Source organism: Phoca vitulina, unplaced genomic scaffold, assembly GCF_004348235.1.
Source record: "Phoca vitulina isolate PV1807 unplaced genomic scaffold, GSC_HSeal_1.0 scaffold20, whole genome shotgun sequence".
NCBI lineage: Eukaryota > Metazoa > Chordata > Mammalia > Carnivora > Phocidae > Phoca > Phoca vitulina.
The window spans coordinates 36,806,848-36,833,294 of NW_022589723.1; the positions used below are offsets into that span (position 1 = coordinate 36,806,848).

Below are 26,447 nucleotides of genomic sequence, written 5' to 3' on the forward strand. Positions count from 1 at the left end.
TCCCTGCATTCCATGCTCCAGAAGAACTGCCCTTCCCAGTCACATGTGCCTCAGTCCCAGCACAGCAGGCCTTCTCCCCCAGAAGACTGATCCAAACCCTCAAACCCCTGCCAATACTGCATCTCCTGACCCGGGAGTTTTGCAACGCCTTGGTTCCAGTGGTGGTGGCTATACATCTCATTTCACAAGCAGACCAGAGCACACCTAGTTAAAACATACCATATTCAGGTCAGGGACCAAATACTGCCCATAATAGGCAAACACAGCCTCTGTAGACAACTGGCCTGAAGGATAAAGCAGACAGGACACAATAAGAGAGCGCATGCAGCACACACTGGAGACACTCCTAGAAGTACGAGGCCCTTGGGAACAGGGGACATTATACTGCAGGGCACTAAAGGACCTCTTCCTCATAAAGACATATTGTAATTAAAATGGCAAAATATAATGATAAAGAAAAAATATTAAAAGTATCAAGACAAAAGAAGACAGTTACATACAAAGGAAACCCCTCTAAGGCTATCAGTGACTTTTTCAGCAGAAACTCCAAGCCAGAAAGGAGTGGCATAATATATTCAAAGTGCTGAATGGGAAAAACCTGCAGCCAAGAATACTCTATCCAGCAAGGTTATCATTCAGAATAGAAGGAGAGATAAAGAGTTTCCCAGACAAACAAAAACTAAAGAAGTTCATGACCACTAAACCAGCCCCACAAGAAATATTAAAGGGGACGCTTTGAGTGGAAAGGAAAGACAAAAAAGACAGTGAGAAGGCAAGAAACACAAAAGCAAAGAAAAAAGAGTATTTCTTTAAAAAAATCAGTCAAGGAACTCACAAAATAAAAGGATGTAAAATATGACACCATATACCTAAAACATGGGGAGGAGTAAAGAATGTGTTCAAACTTAATGACCATCAACTTATATGCAGAAGAGGTTATATACAAACCTAATGGTAAAGACAAATCAAAAACAACTAATAAACATGCAAAGAGTAAAGAGAAATAACTCCAAATATATCACTAAAGAAAATCAGCAAATCATGAAAGAGAGAAAGACAAGGATCAGAGAAAACCTTCAGAAATAATCACAAAACAATTAATAAGATGGCAATATACACATATCTATCAATAATTACTTTGAATGTAAATGGACTAAATGCTCCAATCAAAAGACATAAGGTGAGGGAATGCATTAAAAAAACAAGGCTCATCTCTATGCTGCCTACAAGAGACTCATTTTAGACCTAAAGATACCTGCAGATTGAAAGTGAGGGGATGGAGAAACATCTAGTGTGCAAATGGATGTCAAAAGAAGTAGCAATACTTCTAACAAGCAAAATAGACTTTAAAACAAAGACAGTATAAGAGACAAAGAAGGACACTATATAATAATAAAGGGGACAATCCAAAAAGAAGATAAAACAATTGTAAATATTTATGCACCCAACACAGGAGCACCCAAATACATAAAGCAGCGAATAGCAAACATAAAGGAATTAATAGATACTAATACAATAATAGTTGGGGACTTTAACACCCTACTTACATCAATGGACAGATCACCTAAAATAGAAAAACAACAAGGAAATAATGGCTTTGAATGACACACTGGAACAAATGGATTTAACAGACATATTCAGAATATTCCATACAAAAACAGAAGAATACATATTCTTCTCAAGTGCACATGGAACATTCTCCAGAACAGATCACATATAAGCCACAAAACAAGCCTCAACAAGTGTACTTGTTGTGATGAGTACCAGCTGTTAAATCGAAGTGCTGAATTACTATATTGTACACCTGAAGCTAATATCACACTGTCCTGTTAACTAACTGGAATTTAAATAAAAACTTAAAAAAAAAAAAGACAACCTCAACAAATTCAAAAAGACTGAAGTCATATGCATCTTTTCTGACCACAATGCTAGAAAACTGAAGTCAGCCTTAAGAGAAAATCTGGAAAGACCAAGTATGTGTAGGTTAAATAACATACTACTAAACAATGAATCGGTCAACCAGGAAATAAAAGAAAATTAATAAGAATAAAAAATAAAAGAATTAAAATGTACATGGCAACAAATGTAAGTGAAAACAAAACAGTTCAAAACCTTTGGGATGCACCAAAAGCGGTTTTAAGAGGGAAGTTTATAGCAATACAGGCCTATCTCAAGAAGCAAGAAAAAGAAAAATCTCAACCTAACCGAGAAAGAAAAACAAACAAAACCTAAAATAAGCAAAAGGAAGGAAATAATAAAGATTAGAGCAGAAATAATTTATATAGAAACTAAAAAAACAATACGATGGATGAAACCAGGAGCTGGTTCTTTGAAAAAAATCAATAAACCTGATAAAACTCTAGCCAGACTTATCAAGAAAAAAGAAAGAGAAAGGACTCAAATAAATAAATCACAAATGAGAGAGGAGAAATAACAACCAACACCACAGAAATACAAAGGATTATGAGAGGTAATTATGAAAAACTATATGCCAACAAATCGGGCAACCTAGAAGAAATGGGTAACTTCCTAGAAACATGTAACCTACCAAAACTGAAACAGGAAGAAACAGAAAATTTGAACACACCGATTACCAGCAAAGAAACCGAATCAGTAATAAAAAAAACTCCCAACAAAAGCCCAGGACCAGATGACTTCACAGAATTCACAGGCGAATTCTACCAAACATTTAAATAATAGTTCATACCTATTCTTCTCAAACCATTCCAAAAAATAGAAAAGGAAAGAAAACTTCCAAATTCATTCTATGAGGCCAGCATTACCCTGATATCAAAACCAGATAAAGACACCACTAAGAAAGAGAACTACAGGCCAGTTTCTCTGATGAACACAGATGCAAAAATCCTCAACAAAATACAGGCAAACCAAATCCAACAATACATCAAGAAAATCATTCACCATGATCACATGGGATTTATTCCCCTGCAAGGTGGTTCAATACAATCAACATGAGAAATCACATCAATGAGAGAAAGGATAAGAACCAAATGATCATATCCATAGATGCAGAAAAAGCATCTGACAAAGTACAACGTATCCATTCATGAGAAAAACCCTCAACAAAGTAGGTTTGGCGGGTATATACCTCAACATAAGAAAGGCCATATATGAAAAACCCACAGCTAACATCATACTCAATGGGGAAAAACTGAGAGCCTTTCCCCTAAGATCAGGAACAAGGGAAGGATGTCCACTCTCACCACTTTTATTCAACAAAGTAATGGAAGTCCTACCTAGCCACAGCAATCAGACAACAAAAATATATAAAAGGTATCCAAATCAGTAAGGAAGAAGTAACTTTCACTGTTTGCAGATGACATGATACCAAATATAGAAAACCCTAAAGACTCCCCCAAAAAACTGCTAGAACTGATAAATTCAGTGAAGTCAGAAGATACAAAATCAATGTACAGAAATCTGTTGTATTTCTATAAACCAATAATGGAGCAGAAAGAGAAATTAAGAAAACAATCCCATTTATAATTGTACCAAAAATAGTAAGATACCTAAGAATAAACCTAACCAAAGATGTAAAAGATCTTGTACTATGAAAACTATAAAACACTGATGAAAGAAATGGAAGATGACACAAAGAAATGGAAAGATATTCCATGCTCATGGATTTTAAGAACAAATATTGTTAAAATGTCTACACTACCCAAAGCAATCTACACATTTAATGCAATCCCTACCAAAATACCAATAGCATTTTTCACAGAACTAGAACAAACAATCCTAAAATTTGTATGGAAGCACAAAAGACCCTGAATAGCCAAAGCAACCCTGAAAAAGAAAAGAAAAGCAGGAGGGATCACAATTCTGGACTTCAAGTTATATTACAGAGCTATAGTCATCAAAACATATGGTACTGTCACAAAAACACATAAATCAATAGAACAGAATAGAAAAATCCAGAAAAAAACCACAACTATATGGTCAATTAATCTTCAACAAAGCAGGAAACAATATCAGGTGGGAAAAAGTCTCTTCAACAAATGGTGTTGGGAAAACTGGACTGCAACATGCAAAAGAATGAAACTGGACCGCTTTCTTATACCATACACAAAAATAAATTCAAAATGGACTGAAAACCTAAATGTGAGCCCTGAAACCATAAAAATCCTAGAGGAGAGCAGACAGCAACCTCTCTGACTTCAGCCATAGTAACTTCTTCCTAGATATGTCTCCTGAGGCAAGGGAAACAAAAGCAAAAATAAACTATTGAAACTTCATCAAAATAAAAAACTTCTGCACAGTAGAGGAAACAATAAAACTAAAAGGCAACCTATGGAATGGGAGGAGATATTTGCAAATGACATTATCTGATAAAGGGTTAGTATCCAAAATATATACAGAACTTATACAAATAAAAAAAAGAATTTAGTACAATTCAACACCCCAAAAACAAAGAATCCAATTAAAAAATGGAAGAAGACATGAACAGACATTTCTTCAAAGAAGACAAACAGAAGGCCAACAGACAAATGAGAAGATGCTCATCATCACTTATCATCGGGGAAATGCAAATCAAAACTACAAATGAGATATTACCTCAAACCTGTCAGTATAGCTAAACTCAAAAACACAAGAAACAACAGGTGTTGGCAAGGATGTGGAGCAAAAGAAACGCTCGTGCAGTGTTGGTGGGAATGCAAACTGGTGCAGCCACTGTGGAAGACAGTATGGAGCTTCCTCAAGAACTTAAAAATAGAACTACGCTATGATCCAGCAATCGCATTACTGGGTATTTACCCAAAGAATACGGAAACACTAATTCAAAGGGAAACATGCGTCCCTATGTTTATAGCAGCATTATTTACAATAGCCCAGATATGGAATCAGTCCAAGTATCCACTGACTGATGAATGGATAAGGAAGACGTGGTATATAAATACAATGGAATAGCCATTTAAAAGAATGAAATCTAGCCATTTGCAAAGACTTGGATGGAGCTAGAGAATTTAATGCTAAGTGAAATAAGTCAGAGAAAGACAAATACCAACTGATTTCACTCATATGTGGAATTTAAGAAACAAAACAAACCAGCAAAGGTGAAAAAAAGAGACACACACACACAAACCAAGAAACAGACTCTTAACTATAGATGGTTACCAGAGGGGAGGTGGGTGGGGTGAATGGATGAAATAGGTGATGGGGGTTAAGGAGTGCACTTAACATGATGAGCACTGGATGATTAAAATGAAAACTTAAAAAAAGATAAGCCTCCTTCCTTGTTTATGAAAATTTGATCTTTGGTCAATGTTCTAGCTGCAGGATCCCTAGAAACCTGGTAAAGGTAGCACGAAAACGATGTTATTAAATACACTGCCTCTGACAAAAATTACCTTGATTGGTAAATTCATCTAGAGAAGAAGCAGTGATAAATAAGTTATAAATATCTGGTCAAAAGCCATATATTTGGACTTTCCTGAGTGTGCAGTCTGTTGTAATTAGAAAAATTCCTTACAGGGACCTTGGAAACTATGTCTATGGAATTTTATAAAAGACACTGATTCCCATGGAGGCATGAAACTTGTAAGGCAGAATGGATCTGCACTCACTAAATTTGGGTCTCTTTTTTTGCACCTGAGCTGTGAGGTGCTAAAGAGGCTAAAGATAACTAAGTCCTTGATGGCTGTATGGCAGCATGGACTGCAACAAGGACTCTGGCAGAAGAGAAAGACCTTATGCTGTCTGCTGGCATGCTGTGCTTCCTGTCCCACATCCTTCTAAGTGATTCCGATGCCAAATGTAGCCCATGGTAGCCTTATAAGTCTGAAATTTAAGTCTAAGAAGATACCCCTTTTCCATGCTATTGGGTATTACAACAATAATAGAACTAAAATAGAACAGGAAGAACTGACACCCCCATAAAATTTAGTCTTCTTTTCCAAATGCAATTGTTAAAGCCTGCTTTTATAATTCTTGGGGTCTTTTTATCTTTCATATTTCTTCTTCCACATTTCTTTGTTAAGAGTATTTCTTGGTATTTTATGTTGGTTTTATGAACCCTGTATATATTGTATTTTTTTCCATACATACAATAATAAAGTTTAATTTATAAATTAGGCACATGCACAGGCACACACAAATACAAATGGGCATTTTTTTCCATTATATCATCCAACTGGTTGCATTTATTAAAGTTATTAACTACTGGGGTGCCTGGGTGGCTCAGTTGGTTGGGTGACTGCCTTCGGCTCAGGTCATAATCCTGGAGTCCCGGGATCGAGTCCCACATCGGGCTCCCTGCTCGGCGGGGAGTCTGCTTCTCCCTCTGACACTCCCGCCTCTCATGTGTTCTCTCTCTCTCATTCTCTTTCTCTCAAATAAATAAAATCTTTAAAAAAAATAAAGTTATTAACTATTAATTGTGCCCAGACACCCTATTGAATTCTCTTAAAATCTATAAATTGTTTTTTAGTTTTCTTGAGTCTTACATACAATCAGAATAGAAATAGTGATAATTATAACTCTTAAGTTTTGTACCTGAGTCCTTTTCATCATCTAATTGCAGTAGCTAGTACCTCTAATCAACGTCAAATAACAGTGGGGATAATGGACATCCTTGCCTTTTTCTGATTTTAATCAGAATGTTTCCAGTGTTTCTCTATTAAGTAATATGCTGGCTTTGGGGTTGAGACAGATAAACTGTACCATGCTAAGGAATTACAGGTATACCCCTATTTTAATAAGAATTAAAAAAAATAATACATATATAATTATATTGAATGCCTTTTAAATATCTATGAGGATCAATTAACATGGTGAATTATGTTAATAGTTACCCTGATATAGAATCATCCTTTCATTCCTAGGTTATATCCCACTTGGTCAAGGTTTATGTTTATGGGCTACTGAATTATGCTTGCTACTATTTTAACTTGCAATTAACTTGTAATAGATGAGACAGTTCTAAATTTATATATCAAGTATTTTACTGATATATATATACACACACACATACATATAAATCAATGTGTCAAGTGCTGTTCCTATGACTTTGTGAATATTAACTCATTTAACTCTGTGAGTTTGGTATTATTAACCCCAATTTATAGATGAGAAAACTGAGGCATGGAGATTAAATGACTTGCCCATCACAAAATAGCTAGTAAATTGGCACTGGGATTTATACACAAAAGTCTAGTCCAGAGCCCATCCTGTACTCTGCTGCCTTTAAATTTTTTGTGTGCAAAAGATTAGCTAGATTAGCTAGATTAGCTAATGATTTGTCAGAGAATCAACTTTATTAGTTTCACCATTTTTTGTTGTTTCTAATGTATTTCGTGCTGTTACCTTCATTAACTCTTTCTTTCTCCTTTCCTCAGGTTTATTTTGTTATTCTAACTTCTTGATTAGAAGTTTATTTTTTCTTGTTAAGTTTCAAACACTGCTTTAGCTACATATCCCAGAAACTCAAGATAGTGTTTTTACAGTAATTTTTAAATCACTCAATAATTTCCTCTTTGCCTTTAAGGTTTTTCTTGTGGCCTGATTTTTTTCCCACAGACTTATTATTTTATTTAAATTTTATTATGAAATATTTTATACTTAAAGATAATACAAAATTCACAAGTATAGTTTCAAAGATAATAAAACAAATACTTGTGTGGCTACTACCCAGATACTGAAGTGTTGTGGCCTCATTTTGAGAATATTCCATGGGCAGCCAAAAAAGTGTACATTTTCTCTTTGTGGATATATAATTACACGTATTGTTGTCCCCCCTTATCTGTGGGGGATACGTTCCAATGCCACCAGTGGAGGCCTGAACCATGGATAATACTGAACCCTGTATACACTATATTTTTACCATACATACATTACAATAATAAAGTTTATAAATTAGGCACAATAAGTGATCAACAACAATTATAACAATATACTGTAATAAAGTTATATGAATGTGGTCTTTCTCTCTCTCAAAATATCTTATTGTACTGTACTCCTCCTTCTTCTTGTGATGATGGGAGATGATAAAATGCCTATGTGAATGATGTAGACACTGCAGCATTAGGCTACTACTACCTTCTGGTGTATGTCAGAAGGAGGATCACCTGCTTCTGGACCATGGTTGACCATGAGTAACAACCCCAGAAAATGCAAACCATAGGTAAGCACGAACTACTGCATATACACATTAGACCAGTCATTATTTATGTTATTTAAGCACATTCACTTTAAACAATCTTTTCCTAGTACCAATTATTCCCTAAAAAGGAGGACATTCTGTGGCTAAAAATGAAATTTCCATTCCATTCCAACAGACTGCCCTGAAATCTTAGGGTACTCTTTAGTAATAATTATTGAGAAACCTGAAGGAGATCCAGGAGGAAATTTTAATATAATGGTTGAAAAATAAAACTAACATTACCTCTCATTCCCACAAATATAAAATAAGATTTAAAGCACCAGAACTTATGTTACGTACTAAACTATCTACAGTATAAGACCTTGTGAGTCCGGGGCGCCTGGGTGGCTCAGATGGTTAAGCATCTGCCTTTGGCTCAGGTCATGATCTCAGGGTCCTGGGATCGAGTCCCACATCGGGCTCCTTGCTTAGCAAGGAGCCTGCTTCTCCCTCTGCCTGCCACTCCCCCCCCTGCTTGTACTCTCCCTCTCTGGCAAATAAATAAATAAAATCTTAAAAAAAAAAAAAGACCTTGTGCGTAACCTCATGGCCCCACAGTGCTAATGTCTCAGTATGCTATAGAATAAAGCCTATTTTGGTTTTAACTTAAGGCCTCCCTTCTGTGTAAATACATATCCAAGTTTCTAGCATTCTTAGTTATATAGCTTTTTCCAGAATTAAACCATGTATGTTTCGTACCAACATGAGTTTCATCTGGTTAGTTCAGACTCCTCCCTTAAGATCTAGCTCATGTGTCACCTTTTCTACAGGCCTTCCCAGTACGCCGAGGCAGAATTTAGTACTTCTTCCTGAGTACTCTCACCATGCAATACAAGTACTATCTGATCCCTCCCTCCCTTCCTTTTAGAACATTCTAATACCCACAAATCCAGTCATCTAATCGTATAAATTTGCCATATTTTATCTGAGAAAGTCTATATGATTCTACTATCTACTTTTTCTAAGAATGATATTCTAAAACAAAGATCCTTAATTATTTGATTTGGGTCAGAATTCTGTGACTCTGTATTAGACTTCCCTGTTCTGTGAGACCAGTCTGTAAAAAGGCTTCTTACCATAACAAAAACATTGGGAACCAAATGCTTTATTGTGGAGGATCTAAATGAAGATACCCTCTTTGAGGTAATCTTCAGTTGGGCCCAACATTTCCATTTTCTCCTAAGGCTTGGAGAGATAACAATATGAGTAGAAGGCATACCAAAGTGTTAAAATGAATAAGGCCTATGAGAGAGTTTCGATTTCTTCTGAAAATGCTTTAAGGATCACGATGGAGGAAGGATGTGATAAAGACTGGCAAGGCACAATCAATGGGACACAAATAAATTCAACACTATGAGTCAAAGTAAGCCCAAAGAGTTAAAGACAAATGAAGATAGAGATACTTGTGGTGGTTATATAAGGACTGGATTGCATCGCCCTTAAAAAACCTGATGGTTATATAGGGAAAAACATGTACTACCCTCACCAGGGAGTCATGATACTTTATGAAGATCCAAGGAAAGTATATGCAACTAGGTTGCCCACGGGCTGAATACATAAGGAGAAGAAAATATGCATCATCTAGACAGGACTGTATATAACTAGCTAAAGCAAAAATTTCAGATTCCTCACGAAGAAATTTTACCCCAAAATAGTACTTTGGGCCAAGATGGAAGATCACTATCGTGTCTCTTGTTAAGTCACAAAAATAGGAATCAAGGAATTGGATTATCAGACCTCTTCCTGAGGAGCCTCCTTTCCTGGTAAGGACAGGTCCTATATCCAAGGCTTTCTAGAATATGGGTTGTTTTGAATGGTGTTATAATTACGTTACCAGGCTTGATTTAAAAAATTCTAATGCTTGTAATTATGGTTCATCAGATAATGAGAATTAGTAAGTACTTTAAACACAACCAGTATGTGTTTGTGTGTATTTATGTCTTGCACATGAAAAGGAATTATCCACATCATACATTTCTGTACAATGCAGTGAGCCAGTAGTATTATAGTACTGCAGAGTAGTGGTTCCCAAAGTGTAGCAGACTGTGGATTCCTGGCAGGGGTTATGTTGTATCTCCAAGCCCATTTAAAAAGGGTCTGCAATGGGACGCCTGGGTGGCTCTGTCGGTTAAGCATCTGCCTTCAGCCCAGGTCATGATTCCAGGGTCCTAGGAACGAGTCCCACATCGGGCTCCTTGCTCAGCAGGGAGCCTGCTTCTCCCTCTGCCTGCTGCTCCCCCTGCTCATGCTCTCTCTCTCTGATAAATAAATAAAATCTTAAAAAAAAAAAAAAGGGTCTGCAATGTCAAAATCATGACATCTTCTAGCAGCAAAAATTACATAGGAAGCCAACAGCAATCATTTTCGTCTAATATTCTGTACTTTTTATTCTCTAAACACACAACCTCCCAGGATCACTCTACTGTTCATAAACTCTTCACCTTCTCATCTCTGACATATAATCCCATCATCCCCAAACCACAGTAATCCTTAATATTTTCTCACTTCCTACCTTCTGCCTTTTTTTCTTCAAACCTAATTGTTAGGCTTCCTGAAAAGGGTTAAGTTCCTTTCCCAGATATTACTGTACTTCTGCCATTCCTATGCAATTCTATCTATAAGAATTCCCTACATAATTTTTCTTTTTATTTGTTCCCATCTGAGAGAGTAAGAATATTCCAAGGCTTTGAAAGAGGTGCTTCTTTCACAAATACTGTTCCCCTTTTGCCTACTCTTCCAAAAAGGTCCTGTGCCTAATCCTCCTTGCCATTGGCCTTGCACATTTACTGCATACAGATGTAAGTAACACCTCTTGCATACTATAATGATCTCTGGAAAGGGCTTAGGGAGAAATAGAAAGAGTAGGGTTCTTCTGGTTGTGGTGTTATCAAAGATAACACTCCAAGTTCTCACCACAACAAAAAAAATTGTAACTCTGTGTGGTGATGTTACCTAAACTTATTGTGGTAACCATTTTGCAATATATACATATAGCAAATCATTATGTTGTATGTCTAAAGCTAATACAACGTTAGATGTCAATTATATCTTAAAAAAAAAAAAAAAAGTAACACTACAAAAATACCTGCTGGTCAGTACCAGAAACAATAAGAATGCTTCTATAATTTGAGAAAATCTTCACTCTCTGAATCTGATTCTTGTTAAGTCACCTGAATGTCAATGATAGACTTAGATACCATACAGTAATGTAAGGAAATGACAAAACCCTTTGCTAGAGTCAAGTAAATCCACACTTGTAATATCTCTTTCCTTTGGAGCTATTTAGAGCTGCCGCTTTTTTTTTTTTTTTTTTTTTTTTTTTTAGGGTTCCTTTTTTTTTTTTTTTTTTTTTTTGCTTTTGTGGATTTTCTTCTCACTTTCTTGATGGTGTCCTTTATTTGTTATTTATTTATTAATTTATTTTTACAGGCTTTTTTTTTATGTTCAGTTAGCCAACATATAGTACATCATTAGTGACATCAAAAACTAATGATGAGCTGCCACTTTTCAACTGATTCTTGGTTTTCCAATTATTAATACTTAACTTTTGGAGGGACATTTCTAGCATCTTTTTGGTGTAGTCAACTGCAAAGCTTAACCCTGCAGATCTACCTATCCGCGTTAATACAGAATTGAAGGTATGCTCATTTCTAACAGAGGCATGCAGGTAAGTTCTTTAGTAAGCTTACAACATGCAAAATTCACAAGCACTTAAGCACAGCAGTAAAATCTTGAAAAGACTTAGAGCAATTTATAAATTCCAATTAAGTAAATAAAGTAGCAACTGATACTGTTTAAAAAATTAGAATGTTGTTTTTTTTTAAATGCCTTTCTTAGAATGCTTGTTCAACTAGATATGTTATGAAGAAAAGCATTCCATGGTCAAAGTTTTGGAAGTGCTACACACTATATCCTAAACTTTGTTTGGCTATGGAAACCTTTGTGTATAACATCTTTCAAGAGAGTAATCTGTGAAGGTTTTACAGATTAGTAAAATTTCTTTCAAATGATATTCTTCATATTATATTAGCTTAAATAGTGCTAAATCAACATTTATGCCTAGAATTATACCATATATAAATAAAAAACCATTTGTTACAGGAAAGGCATAACTGGATGAGACTATGAGCATATCATATTCTGAAATCCTAGTCTGGGGGTATCCTAGTCAAAGATTATGCTCCATAAACCTAATGACCTTCTTTCTGCATGGTGGCAGAACAGGTATTTTCAAAATCATTTCAAAATGAATTGATCAGGATTCAACCTATTTCAGTGATTTATGAGTCAAGAGCCTCCTAACTGATATACGACTGCCAGTCTTGCCTATCTCAAATCTGTTCTTCAGAATGCTACCAGTTATCTTCCAAAAGACACACTGATGGTGACACTCCCCTACTTAAAATACCTTTCCATAGTTCCTAAATTTTCTTTCAAAGCAGCAAATTCAAAATTCTTAATGTTGCACATCTGGTTCCCATCTACTTTTCCAAATTATTCTGCTACTTTCATACTACCTGTCCCAGTTCTAGCTACACAAGGTAGTTATTATTCACAGATTGTTATTTCATGCTTCCTTCCCTCTGGAATTCTCTTTCCCCTCTTTCTTTCCTCCATTTTTTAGATTACTACTCATCTTTCAACACCCAACTCAAATGACTTTTCACATTGGCAATAATACAACATACTTTTCATAAATGCATTTCACTCTACATTTCAGAAAAGTCACTACTGTATTTAATTATGGAATAGTAATGTTTTTCATCTATGAATACATGAACACTATTGACTTTGATTAGTCTATTTGTAGTGGATATGCTAAAAACTCACTGCTATCTCTCATAGATTTAATTCTTAGATTCAATTCCACAGATGCTTACTAAATACTATATATGTGCTAGACAAAGTCTTGTTCTTAAGACTGAGCCCACAGCCTTTACTACAGGCAAATGCAAAAGCAACAGTACGTTAAGTGGAGTTCTTCCTCCTGTTTTAAAATTGTGGCTAAGGCCAAAAGCTGAGGATAATTAAGTACCCCTTCTTTTAGCTTAAGAAGCCAACTGTAGTTGGTACCAACCTATTCTCTCAGGGTTTAGTGAGAAGCACTAGTTTACTGAACCAGCTCCTATCGTAACAATGATCATAACACTTTCCCCTCAAGGTGAATCTGAAAAGGTTAAAAAGAAAGAGGAGGTTATTGGACTTTAAGGGGAACACAGAGTTTATGAAAATAGGATATTCCCTTCTCCTCTGGAGAAAAAAGTTGTCATACTTGAATCCAGAGGGTAAGAATCAAAGTTTGAGGTTATCTAAAAGACAGACCCGTATTTGGTTACCTGTATAGGCAAATGACTTACTGATCTGCCCCTCTGTTATATACATAAGGGAAAAGAGAAATAGGGAGAAAAGTATGGTAGGGAAGTGTCAGGTAGAGAGATAGGCAAGACTATGGCCTGGTTCCTGGGGCCTGGTTCCAAGAAGTATGAAAAATGTAACCTTTCCCCTAAAATTGGCACTGGGAGGTAGATTTTTTTTTTAAGGATTTTATTTATTTGAGAGAGAGAATGAGAGAGAGAGAGCATGAAGGGGAAAGGGTCAGAGGGAGAAGCATACTCCCCGCTGAGCAGGGAGCCCGATGCGGGACTCGATCCCGGGACTCCAGGATCACGACCTGAGCTGAAGGCAGTCGCTTAACCAACTGAGCCACCCAGGCGCCCCGGTAGGTAGATTTGATTGTAAAGTCTTGAGGCAAAAAAAGACATACATATTAGAGTCCCATGGTGTGAATGCCATTAAAAGGTTTAGTCCAAAGATGTAACCAAATCTTCCAAGGGATTGCCAATGCCTATAAAATGGGACAGGACTGACCTCACTTTTAGCAGGGTAAATGGAAGCTACCACTCACCTACATTTAGGCTACTGACACTACAGCAGTGTTGAACAACCAAGAAAGAGGACTGACTGCTACCTCAACAGTGGGATAGCATGTAGAATTCTGCCTCCACTATCACTCCTCCTAGTTTCAACCCAGGAAGAAAAATGACAAGAAAAAGGGAGGGCAGACGTGTGTGACAAAAAGAACCTACTCACCCACCCCTAAAGTTTTCAGCCCCAGATTAAGGTCTATTCTGTCCTAGGAAAAAGTGATAAGAGTACTGAATCAATTCTGTGACTCAAGTTATAATACAAAGAGAACTAATTCTTAAATACTGGCAGGAAACTAGAGTGTTTAAACATTGCAGAATAGTGACAAGATGCTGCGAAGGCGATTGACATCCAATCAGAAAGGGGAGTCAGACATGGTAGAGTTGGCAGGCAGTTACTAGGTAAAAAGCAAAACTAATCTGTGTTTATATTGGGATCCTGAATGAACTGGTTACCCACAGATGGATAGCCTCTGAAATTAGTTTCCATATATACTGGTGTTCTCAGCTTTCCATCTCTCCATTCCTTTTTTTATATAATAAATGAAATCCTGGTATGAGCTCTATTACTATGATATTTAAGTCTAGAACCAGTCCATCAATTTTCTCACTACAATTTGCTGTTCTTTCTGAAAAATGGTAAGCAGATAAGAGCTATACACTTCTATGTTTGGGAAGTCACCATCAAAGTCACAGATATGAATGGACAAATAAGCATTACTAATGATGGAGGATGCTAAAAGTAGTAACAGGTATTTCAAGTAATAAAGTGAAGGAGACTGATAAGAACAAAGTTCTTGAGCAGAAATTAATTTGATACCTCAATGCTTTCAATGTTCACCTTTTAATGATCCAACCAAAGAAGAAATCCACTAAGTGGCTTATCTGACAAAGAGCAAAAACTAGTATATTGTAAATGGACACTGTTCAATTGCATGATACAGAGGAAGACAAGTGAAGGTTCTACAGAAAGAGAGTAAGAGAAAAAACAAGTGAAGGCTGGTCAGGAAGTGGGACCTGAACTGGGGCTGTACATGGAGGGTGGACAGGCATGGATGATAGACAGAGCAGAACAACTCCTAGATGGATGAGAGACAATAATGTAAAGTGGTTGTGACACATTGCAATATTAATACATACCGAGACTGAATTGCGGGTAATGCTCATAAATCTAACTGCAATTAGTACAGGTTTCTGGATTAGGAAGGACATGAAAAGGAAAGCAGAAGGTTAGAATGTACATGTCATTGCCCCATTAAAAGAGAAGGTTTAATCTTTCAGTGGACTGAATATATCCATCTTCTGCAGCATCAGTTTACAAAAAAAATTAAAAAAAAAAAAAGCACAGTGTGTCTAGCTACTTTGAAAAGTAGCTTTAGAGTAAAAGGTCTCTTCTCTTTCTTCTTCTAAATTGGGCCTCTAAGAACTGAGCTCCTGAAAATTCAGACTACCAGAAAGGGTTTCACTTTTAAATGGGGTTTCTGTTTTCATTTTCTAGGGAAAAGATTTTCAAATAGTGTCCTACAATTAATACCTTTACTGCCTGAAAAAGTCTATGTTTATGCTTGTTCTTAGAGAAGACCCTTCACTAATTTAATCAACTGACATATTTGTTAGGATTTATTCTGTGCCAGGCAGTTTAAGTATTAAACAAAGAAAGAGAGTTATTTTAATCTAAGTATAAATCATGAAGATATGGATGAAGTATTGCTGTGTCCCTGGAAAAGCACGCACATGATGACAGGGAAGCCTGCTTCTCTTTAGAGCTTTACTGGGAATCTGACTGGGTCTCATTACTAAAGTTTTGTTTTACAGTTGAGGGGAGGGGTAGCAAATGATTAAACTTTAATGCAGCAGTTTTCCAGTTATCCAGACCCTACTGATTGTTGGTCAGTAAGAACTGATTGTTACTAGTTACAAAGGAAGATATTAAACAGAAAAATGGGCAAATGGAGAAAATAAATGATCATTTTTGCAAGGCTTTTCCCAAAACCTAATAAACCCTTAAAAATCTTTATTTGATAATAGTAGACTCATAGATGGAATTCCATTTCCTTATGAATCACATTCTTGCATATGATTAAGTTCTCTACATCGCAGAAGTACTGCCAGGAACATCAAAGGTGACATGGCTGAGGGTGGGAACAGATGGCGGAAGAAGTAGAGAAAAAGTTAGGATAGGTTAAATTTTCATACAAAGGACAGAAAAAGAAAACAGGACAGATTAATGAACCACCAACATTTTATCCAAATACTTGATTTAAAAAATTCTACACATTTAACTGCATATATTCTGTACATATAACTAAAGAGGGCTAAAAGATCAAACATGAGGCATCCATAGTACCCTGAGATAAAGTGGTTTCTTTTTACTTGTTCCATGTAAAAAAGATTTGGAGAATAATCTCTCTTTACACCATAAATGCACACTTAAAACATCAGGAAGGCTCTCATTTTCCCCTGGACTCCACATCTGACTTCTTACCATTGATCTACGAATCAGTGACAGCCTGGTCTTTGCCTTATTCTCAGCAAATTCCAGGCTACTGATGTCTTTGAGACGAGCCTTGTATTTATTCATCTGTTCTACAACAATCAGCTCCACACAGCTGAAATAGGAGGAAAAAGAGAAAACCGTTAAGAGCTGAAGTAAGTCAAATAAAGTGTAGCCCTCCCACACTGCTTTTCAGCTAAATGTGGCAGACGTTTGGAGGATGAAAGAAAAATCAACATTCCTTATTTTATGAGCTCTAAGACAAGATTTATATAATGGTGGTTCACAACTTTGGCTGCACTTCAGTATCCATCTGAGAAGCAATTATAAGTTGCAACGCCCAGGCCACACCCCAGACTAACTAAATTAGACTCTCTAGGGATAGGACACAAACACCAGGATTTTTTTAAAGCTCCTTTTGTAGCCAAGGTTAAGAATCATTAATCTAGAAGGAAAGCAGAGGGCCATAAAAAAAGGCTAAAGTGAAATATAGAAATACTGAAGTACTATGGCCAAAGGGATTCAGAGCCAGTTAGACTAGATTACAGGAAGAGACAAAGTATATGTAATTTGATAAAATGGAATTTTTAAAATATTTTTAGAGAATATAAACATTCCTAAGGAAAAGCTAAATTTAAAACGACCCTTCAAAACAAATGATGTCCAGTTGAAGAGAATCTAAAGAAATTTTTCATACTCAGCATAAGAAAACCCAACAGTGTCTAGTAATCTTCTTAAAAACATCTGAACTTATGAAATCATTCACTATGTTTGATATCTGGATAAAGTGGCTACACTGACTCAGAAGTCCCTGGGATCTTGTGGAGATGATGGTAACTGGCCTTACGTGGTAGTCTTACTGATGTCCTGCACGCTTTGTAGTGGGTCAATGGTGTCAGGGCATCGAAGAATGCAGGGGGCAAATACAATCGCCAAAGCATTAGCAGACATTCGATTCGTTTCTTCCTGTAGAGCAATCCTAAGGAATAAAAAAAACCAGGCGAAGTGGGGATTAAAAGGGAAAATAGTAAGGACATAGACAAAGGACATGAGAGAAAGAATACGTATGACATCAACCGCAGAGTACTGGAAGGATATTCATATCCGGTGAAAGGAGACACTTGTAGACTTTTCCCAAAGCTGTTCCTTTGCCTCTGGAAAATGCACTTCCACTCTGGTCCTTACTTGAAGCAATACAGGCCAGCAGATAGCTTATCAAGGGAAATTTCTGACCCACTGCCATACACCTGATGAACGTGTCTGAAGAATGCAGAGTAGAGACTTAAAGGCATTCTCAGACAGTCATATCAGATATTCATCTAACATTTATGTAATATTTACCAGAGATTTATCTAATCAAAATAAAGATGGCTTTCTTCCCAACCACTGCAGATATTTATACTCAGTCAGTCAGTTCTTGAGCCCCACCTAAACCCACCTCCTATGAATTAGGTTACGTCAAGACATATACCTCCTTTCTACTTTCTAGTTCAGGAATGAGAACAGGCTAGGCTACACAGTGCCACCATTAGCTGAAATTGTTACACGGCTCAAATAGGGCAGAGAAGTTCCTACTCTGCAGCCCAACTTAGCTGAGGATTTCTGCTCCAGGGAATTGTAAGCATCTGTTTCAGGCATTAGCTTTATAAACAGGAAAAAAAAGGTCTGTCAGTTTTCCAAACGAAGAAGTTCTTCACTGATCGAAAAGAATTCAGGAAAAACTATTATACATTCCCTTGTTCCTTGAAATTACCTGACTAGATGAAAGATGAGGCGTTCCAGTGTATTGAGATGAGTTCGGGAGAGCTGGTCAATCACAGAGTATACACCACGGATTGTTTCTTTCCTCTCCTGAAGGCCTAAAAAGATTAAGGATAGCCAGTAAGATTGAATATCCCCTCTCGTATGCTACATCTTCCTCCTGAACAGATAGTAGGTAGCAGGGGAACCTGGCTCAAAATTTTAAAGAGAGGCAGGTGTACCTGTATGGCAGGAAAAGAGCAGCTTAGTTACCACTAATCTTCCTTTGCTTGAGTTCTATATTCACTAAGCAGTCCGTGAGTTTTAATCTATATCCCAGTAATCCTTATTAGAGCAAAGGGAAAGAGATGCCCTGTTTTTTAGGCAATTTGTGGCAGACTGATTCCCTATTAAAATTAATTAATTGCCATATAGTTTATAAAATCAGTCTTATGGAAATTGGAGGAGTCATGCCTCAGGGCCTAAATACTTTTAGGCAGGCCTCCAGCAACATTCTACACAACTGTAGCACTGAAAAACTAAACTCCATCACCTGGGAGGTTTGGCATAAAATAGCAGAGTTCTTGCCTAGATTCACAATGTAAATGAATATAAGCCAGCCCTTAAATCTATTTAGTCTTTTAATTTATTTATAATCTTAGTCTTGAAATCTCTTTGTGAGAAGCAACAAAGTGACTTACTCAGAAAACTTTCAGGATACTGACATTTTAATGACTCTCTCAAAAGTCAATATTTGAGTAGGTGAGAGTACACCAGCAGTTCTGTATTGACTGTCAAAAGCTTACTTTTGGATCTCTATGGACTAAACCATTAGAGGATGGCTAAATAATCTATAATGAAGACAGCATTCCTTTCCCAAGTGTATAAGCCTTCCCTCAAATCCAGGAAGTCTGTGCTTACCCATAGCTCGAAGAAATTCCTCATAGAGTTCAAAGGTCATGAGTGGATTGGGCAAATCACGAAGCCATTGTTTGAATACACTTGCAATGACATGTATGTTATAGTCATCCAGGTTTACACTCTCAGCATCTATTTAGAGACAAGAGTTAGACAACAAAGCCAAAACATGCAAAGAGTTTCAAATAATTCACTTTAGAAACTATGAGCACCAAAAGAAGCCTTCATGTTCTTAATCAAACTAATATCTTCTATGATCTAATTCCACGCTTTGGAATAGCACTTCTAACCTTGGTAAAGGAACAGCTTTTTGTTTTCCAAATCTCTTGCAGACTGACAGATATGTAAAATAAAATACCACATGCTTTCGTGTTAAAGAACTGTTAAATACCACTACAGATGTTTCTAAATGCTTGCTCTCAATTTCCGTACTTACATTGTGGATTGATCTGTGAGCCACACTTTGAGTAGCAATGTTTTGGATGGCAGATGGGAAAAAGGCCCTAATTTTAAGTCATTTTTAAAGGTGAAAGGACAGTAATAAGTGACCATAGGAAATGTAATGAACATACCCTTACTCTGTTTCACTTATAAACTCCGCAAGGTTATACAAATGAAATGACTGGGAGGATACAGGATGAATGATTTTTCACTTGTGCTGACCCAAGGTACAAGAGATCAATTGTCAACTGCCTTTAACCTGGAGTAGACAGAATCTCTGGTAGGCAGGTTGTCCTGCTTGAGTTTTACCAAGCATTTTCTGTTGTTATTTCCATACTGACTAATCTCTCCCTGATTTGCTCATTAAAAAAAACCAAAACAAAAAAACTATAAAGAAAAAGCATGTGGGTAGGTTCTTGGAGACACAGAGATAAGCTTTGTATCTAAGTGTGATTCAAAACAATCTATTTCAGGGCACCTGGGTGGCTCAGTCAATTAAGCCTCTGCCTTCGGCTCAGGTCATGATCCCGGAGTTCTGCTCAGCAGGGAGTTTGCTTCTCCCTCTGCCCCTCCCCCTGCTCGTGCTCGCTCTCTCTCTCTCTCTCTCTCTCTCTCAAATAAAGAACTAAAATCTTTAAACAACAACAACAACAACAATCTATTCCTTCCCTATAGTGGTAAAGAGTAGAAGTTGACAATGAAACCAAAGTCCAACTCCTGCATATATATTCTAGGACTGAGGCTATAGCTCTACACAGGTACATGTTCAATCCACTAATTAACAGTTTAAATAACTATGTCATGAATGTAAGAAGGTGAGAACATGCATCAGAAAGACACTTCAAGTCAGAGTAATGGAGACTAACGGGCAATAGTTTAGATTATGAATTCAGAACATCTGGGGTTAAATCCCCGCTGGATCACTTATTGGTGGTGAGTCTTTGGGCAAGATCCTCTGTAAGCCTCAGTTTCTTTCTCTGTAAACAGGGATGATAATCCCTAATTCATAGGACTGTTGTGAAAATTAGCATAAAACCATCAGCACACTGCTCTACATCATCAACAGATCATCATTTAATTTCCCTGAACCTAAAATTTCTTCTTTGTTAATTACAGATACCATGATCTTACCAAATTGTTAAGATTTTAAATGAGAGCTGTGTCAAGTACCTAACAGTGCCTTGTACAAATGATACACTCAATATATATTTGCTGAATTGACCACACAAAAACAAAGACTTCTAGAAAGCCACAAAATGATTAACAAGCACCACAGAAAAGATGGCATTCTTCTGGCTGCAAGAAAAAGATTAACATGTAATGAAAACTTTAAAAGCATGAAATGATCTATTTAAATAAAACCATTTGGTCTTGATTTGGAGAGCACCATCTTACCTGTATCTAGACCTTGTCGAAGCTCCTTGATTTTATTAGTTGAACCAGACTTTCGGTAAATACCTTCTGTGTACAGTCCATGCATTTCAATGTAGCTTATGAGTTTTTCCACCACTAAAGGAACAGTTCGTTCTTCACTGGTCAAACGGGACAATTCAACCCCAAATTGTCGAGATGACAGCTCTGGATCATACTAAATGGAAGATAAATTTTTGTTTCCAAATACATTCAAACATCTTTAAATGTGTTTAACCAGTTATTTATGAGAAACTACTTTTTATTTCCCTGAAGTTTCATGAGCACAGTTATAAGAGTTGGAGGGAAAGGGAATTATGGTTAACATTGACAATATATATCAAGTCACACGTTAGCTTCAATCCTTTCCCACTAGGAATCTCCTCAAAATATAATAGGGTAGAGAATGAAGGCAGTGGCAACAGGTACTGTTTCCCTTCCTGTTAAAAAGCCCTTCATGTAAAGCTGGGATTTGGACAAGGGAGAAAGGGGAGAGACTTTGTATGCTAAACATGTACCAAGTACTACTAGAAAGTCTGATTTGATATGAATTAGAGTTGTCAGTAATTTCTGATGCTTAAGAATGCTTCAATGTTCATGTAAACTTTAGGGACCTTCAACTGAACAATGATATCATAGCTAAAGGCAGAGGCACACACAGATTGGCCCATGATTGGTGTTCGAGCCCTTTCTTATTTACTTCAATAGTGTATCTGATATCATAAACTAACTATAGTTTATGCAACTGCAAAATACTTACCCTGAAGATTATTTGAAGTAATTCACAGAAAAGAAAAATGCCAGGTATTACTTCTGAGACTGAAAACTTTTTTGTAAGTCTTTTTTGTAAATCTTTTTTGTCTCTTCCTTCTCTTGCATCACTCTCCTTTTCTAACAAAACAGGCATTCTCTCCTTCAGTCCGCATCAGTGCCAAGTTCTTGTGGTCAGTCAGCACACCCTATTTTTTCTTTTCTATTCTATTGCCACCAACCTATTTCAAAACCTATATGACTGCCCACTTGGGACTATTTCCAACAGCTTCTTGGTGAATTTCCCCACATCCATTTTCTCCCCTTTTAATATATTGCATAGTGTATATAATCTACTTTAGTATCCTAAAAAACCTTCAGTGGTTAACTAGTATATATCAAAATAAGGTACAAACATTCTTGAGTCTAACATTCAAGATATTGCTTGAATTGATCCTAATTTCCCCTTCCAGTCTTATGTTAATACATTTGTCATTTATGTGCTAGGTAACAGGAAAACAAAATCAAGTAAAAGTATCTACCCTAAGACTAGTGCTAAGACTAGTAGTGTTAATGTGTGGCGGTAAGTAAACAGTAACAACAGATTTATTAGGTAATATGGAACCATGGAAATAAAACAACTAGATTGGGAAGGATTGGGCTGGGTAACAACTAATGACCTTGAGAAGACCTGATGCTTAACCTAACTACTGGAAAGCAAATAGTACTTAAGAAGAAAAGGGAAGAAGCTTTTAGGCACAGAAAACACAGAACAAAGTTGGGCAAAACAAACAAAGTAATCTGATATGGCCGAACTAAAAATGAGAAAACACTAGGCAGAGAGATTACAAAGGGCTTCAGGTACTAAGGCACAGACTTTGGGTCTTGTCCTGACAGCTAACAAAAGGCAACAGAAAATTTTAAGTAGGGAAGACGTACGTTTTCACCTATATCTACTCTGCATTCTAGCATTTAGTTCCTTTTTGTTCAAAAAGATTTTATTTATTTGAGAGAGAGAGCGAGAACAAGCAGGGGGAGGAGCAGAGGGAGAGGGACAAGCAGACTCCATGCTGAGCAGGGAGCCCGATTCGGGGCTCGATCCCAGGACTCTGGGGATCATGACCTGAGCCGAAGGCAGCCGCTTAACTGAATAAGCCACCCAGGTGCCCTCCAGCACATAATTCTTTTTTTTAATTTAATTTTATTATGTTATGTTAATCACCATACATTACATCATTAGTTTTTGATGTAGTGTTCCATGATTCATTGTTTGTGTATTAACACCCAGTGCTCCATTCAATACGTGCCCTCTTTAATACCCATCACCAGGCTAACCCATCCCCCCACTCCCCTCCCCTCTAGAACCCTCAGTTTGTTTCTCAGAGTCCATAGCCTCTCATGGTTCGTCTCCCCCTCTGATGCCCCCCTTCATTTTTCCCTTCCTACTATCTTTTTTTTTTTTAACTTTTTTTTTTTTTAACTATAATGTATTATTTGTTTCAGAGGTACAGGTCTGTGATTCATCAGTCTTACACAATTCACAGTGCTCACCATAGCACATACCCTCCCCAATGTCTATCACCCAGCCACCCTATCCCTCCCACCCCCCACCACTCCAGCAACCCTCAGTTTGTTTCCTGAGATTAAGAATTCCTCCTATCAGTCCAGCACTTAATTCTTAAGAGAATTAACAGTATGTCTACTTTGAAGCATGCTAAGTTATCTTAATATTTAGGCAGTATCTCTGAAAAGTTTCTCCAGGTCTGAGGTAGAAGAGAAAGGACACTTAATCTTAAAATATTTAGAGGATGCAAATTAAAATTTGCCTTGTCACTATATTAGGTTATTTACATAATTTCATATTTGCAATAGAAATATCACTTTTCTACCTCAAAGCGTTATTATGAAGATTAAGTAACAGATGAACATACATAGCACAGTATCTGATATCTGGCAAATACTCAATAAACTGTTAAAGAAATACTGCTCACTGCAATGATTAAAATAAACTTTAGTCCAACTTCTTGCTATTACTGTGACACAAACATGTATACACACACACATATATAATCTATTTATTTAAATGTTATGGCTATCCCCAGAGCATTAGGAATGTTAATAAAGATCTGTGAAAGCAAAAAAAAAACCAGAATACTTGAGGGTATTAAAAAAAAATTTTAATCGTTTGATTTGAAACCAACTAATTTAAAGCAAACATGCTAAAAAATTCTATTTCTTGAAATTAAGAGAAATTAATTTCACTATTTTCAACTGAAAAAAATTTAACTGAGTCTTCTTTGTAAAAACAACATATATGGGGCGCCTGGGTGGCTCAGTTGGTTAAGTGGCTGCCTTCGGCTCAGGTCAGGTCCCAGCGTCCTGGGATCGAGCCCCCCGTTGGGCTCCCTGCTTAGCGGAGAGCCTGCTTCTCCTCCTCCCTCTGCCTGCTTGCTCTGCCTACTGTGCACTCTATCTCTCTGTCAAATAAATAAATAAATAATCTTTAAAAAAAACAAAAAAATATGTTTTTATAGTTATTTTCCCTCCAAACTACTTTATATATTTTAAATAAAAATTCATTGAAGTATGACATACATACATAAAGGTGTACAAACTATAAGTGTACAGTTTGATAGACTTTGACAAAGTTGATGCACACTTGTTATCAGGACCCAAGTCAGGAAATAGAATACAACCAGCAGTATAAAATTCTCTTCAAAACCATCCCAGCCACTATGTATTTTCACAAATAACCAGCATATGTACTTCTATCAATATAAATTAGTTTTACCTACTTTTGAACATTATATTAATGGTATCATATAATATGTAGACCATGAGTTACCTTCATCCATTCTTGAACTTTATATAAATAAAATAATATGGTATGTGCTCTTTTGTTTCTGGCTTCAGTATCATGTCTGTGAGTAAAAATAATTTAAGATCATATAGTATTCCATAATATAAATAGTTGACCCTTGAACAAGGGTTGAACCATGCAGGTCCAATTATAAATATGTGGGGTTTTTTTTCCAATAAATACAGTACAGGGCACCTGGGTGGCTCAATTGGTTAAGCATCTGCCTTTGGTTCAGGTCATGATCACAGGGTCCAGGGATGGAGCCCCGTGTCGGACTCCCTGCTCAGCGGGAGTCTGCTTATCCCTCTCCCTCTGCTCTTCCCCACCCTACTTCGTACTCTCTCCCTCTCAAATAAATAAAGCTTTAAAACTAAATAAATAAAGCCCTGCAAATGTATTTTCTTTCCTTATAATTCTCTTAATAACATTTTCTTTTCCCTAACTTACTTTATTGTAAGAATACAGTATATAATACATATAACTTACAAAATATGTGTTAATCAACAACAGTAGGCTATAAGTAGTTAAGTTATGGGGGAGTCAAAAGCTATACACAGATTTTCCACTGTGCGGGAGGAATGTTTTTCAAGAGTCAACTGTATACCATAATTTATTTATACATTCTACTGCTGAGGGACATTTAGGTTTCTTCTAGTTTGGGGATATCTCAGTGCTGATATGAATGTTCTTTTATTTGTCTTTTGGCACAAACATCTGTGTATATTTGTTGGGTATGTATCTTGGAGTGGTACTGCTGAGTCATTAGAAATGCTTATGCTCAGATTTGATAAGGACTGCCAAATAACTTCAAGATAACTTATGTCAACTTATACTCCTACCAGTAATGTATTAAAGTCCAAGCTGCTCTATAACCTTGTTAGGATGTTTTTCATTTTAGCCATTCAAGTGGGTATATATTTCACTATGGTTTCAACCTGTATTTCCCTGATGATTAGTGAAGGTGGACAACTTTTCATGTTTATTGGTCTTTTGTCAAGTGCTTGCTTAAGCCATGTGCTCATTTTTCTACAGAGCTGACCATCTTTCTTAATGATTTTTAGATGCTTTTTAGATATTGTAGATCCAAGATGGATGTACGAATTGCAAATGCATTCTCCCACTCTGTGGTAGATTATTTTTTGTTGGTTTGTTTGAATAATGAGTGAGTTTTGAATTTTATCTAATGTTTTTCCTCTTTAAGATAATCATATTGTTATATTTGTTCAATGTGAATTATATCACTTGATGTTTATTTTTTTCAGGGAGAAAATTTTTATTAATCTTAATTATAGTATAGTTAACATACACTGCTATATTACTTTTAGGTGTACAGTATAGTGATTCAACGATTCTATACATTACTCAATGCTCATCATGGTAAGTGTACACTTAAACCTCTTCACCTATCTCACCCATACCCCAACCAATCTCCCTTCTGGTAGCCATCAGTTTGTTCTGTATATTTAAGAGTCTGTTTTTTTGGTTTGTCTATTTTTTTCTTTCTTTGTTTTATTTCTGAAATTCCACATATGAGTAAGATCATATGGTACTTGAATTTTTCTTACTTCAGAGTTAGCATTATACCTTCTAGACCCACCCATGTTGTTGCAAATGGCAAGATTTCATTTTTATGGCTGAGTAATATTCCATTGTTTATATATACCACATATTCTTTATCCGTTCACCTATCGATGGACAAGTACTTGGGTCACTTCCATAATTTGGCTATTGAAAATAATGCTGCAATAAACATAG

General features: G+C 36.5%; 1 protein-coding gene across 6 annotated transcripts in view; it reads right to left on the reverse strand.

Moving 5' to 3' along the window:
- MYO9A (myosin IXA) overlaps window positions 1-26,447 on the reverse strand; it is a 276,224-nt gene that overhangs the window by 22,798 nt on the left and 226,979 nt on the right. For 4 of the 6 annotated variants that reach the window (XM_032417536.1, XM_032417537.1, XM_032417534.1 and 1 more), the window contains 6 exons: window positions 21,068-21,260; window positions 19,235-19,363; window positions 18,327-18,432; window positions 17,421-17,552; window positions 16,565-16,688; window positions 15,220-15,273 (listed from right to left, as the gene is read on the reverse strand). In XM_032417536.1, coding sequence (XP_032273427.1) covers window positions 15,220-15,273; window positions 16,565-16,688; window positions 17,421-17,552; window positions 18,327-18,432; window positions 19,235-19,363; window positions 21,068-21,260 — 738 coding nt within the window. The remainder of the gene's footprint in view (window positions 1-15,219; window positions 15,274-16,564; window positions 16,689-17,420; window positions 17,553-18,326; window positions 18,433-19,234; window positions 19,364-21,067; window positions 21,261-26,447) is intronic. The other 2 variants (XM_032417538.1, XM_032417535.1) reach the window with 1 other exon arrangement.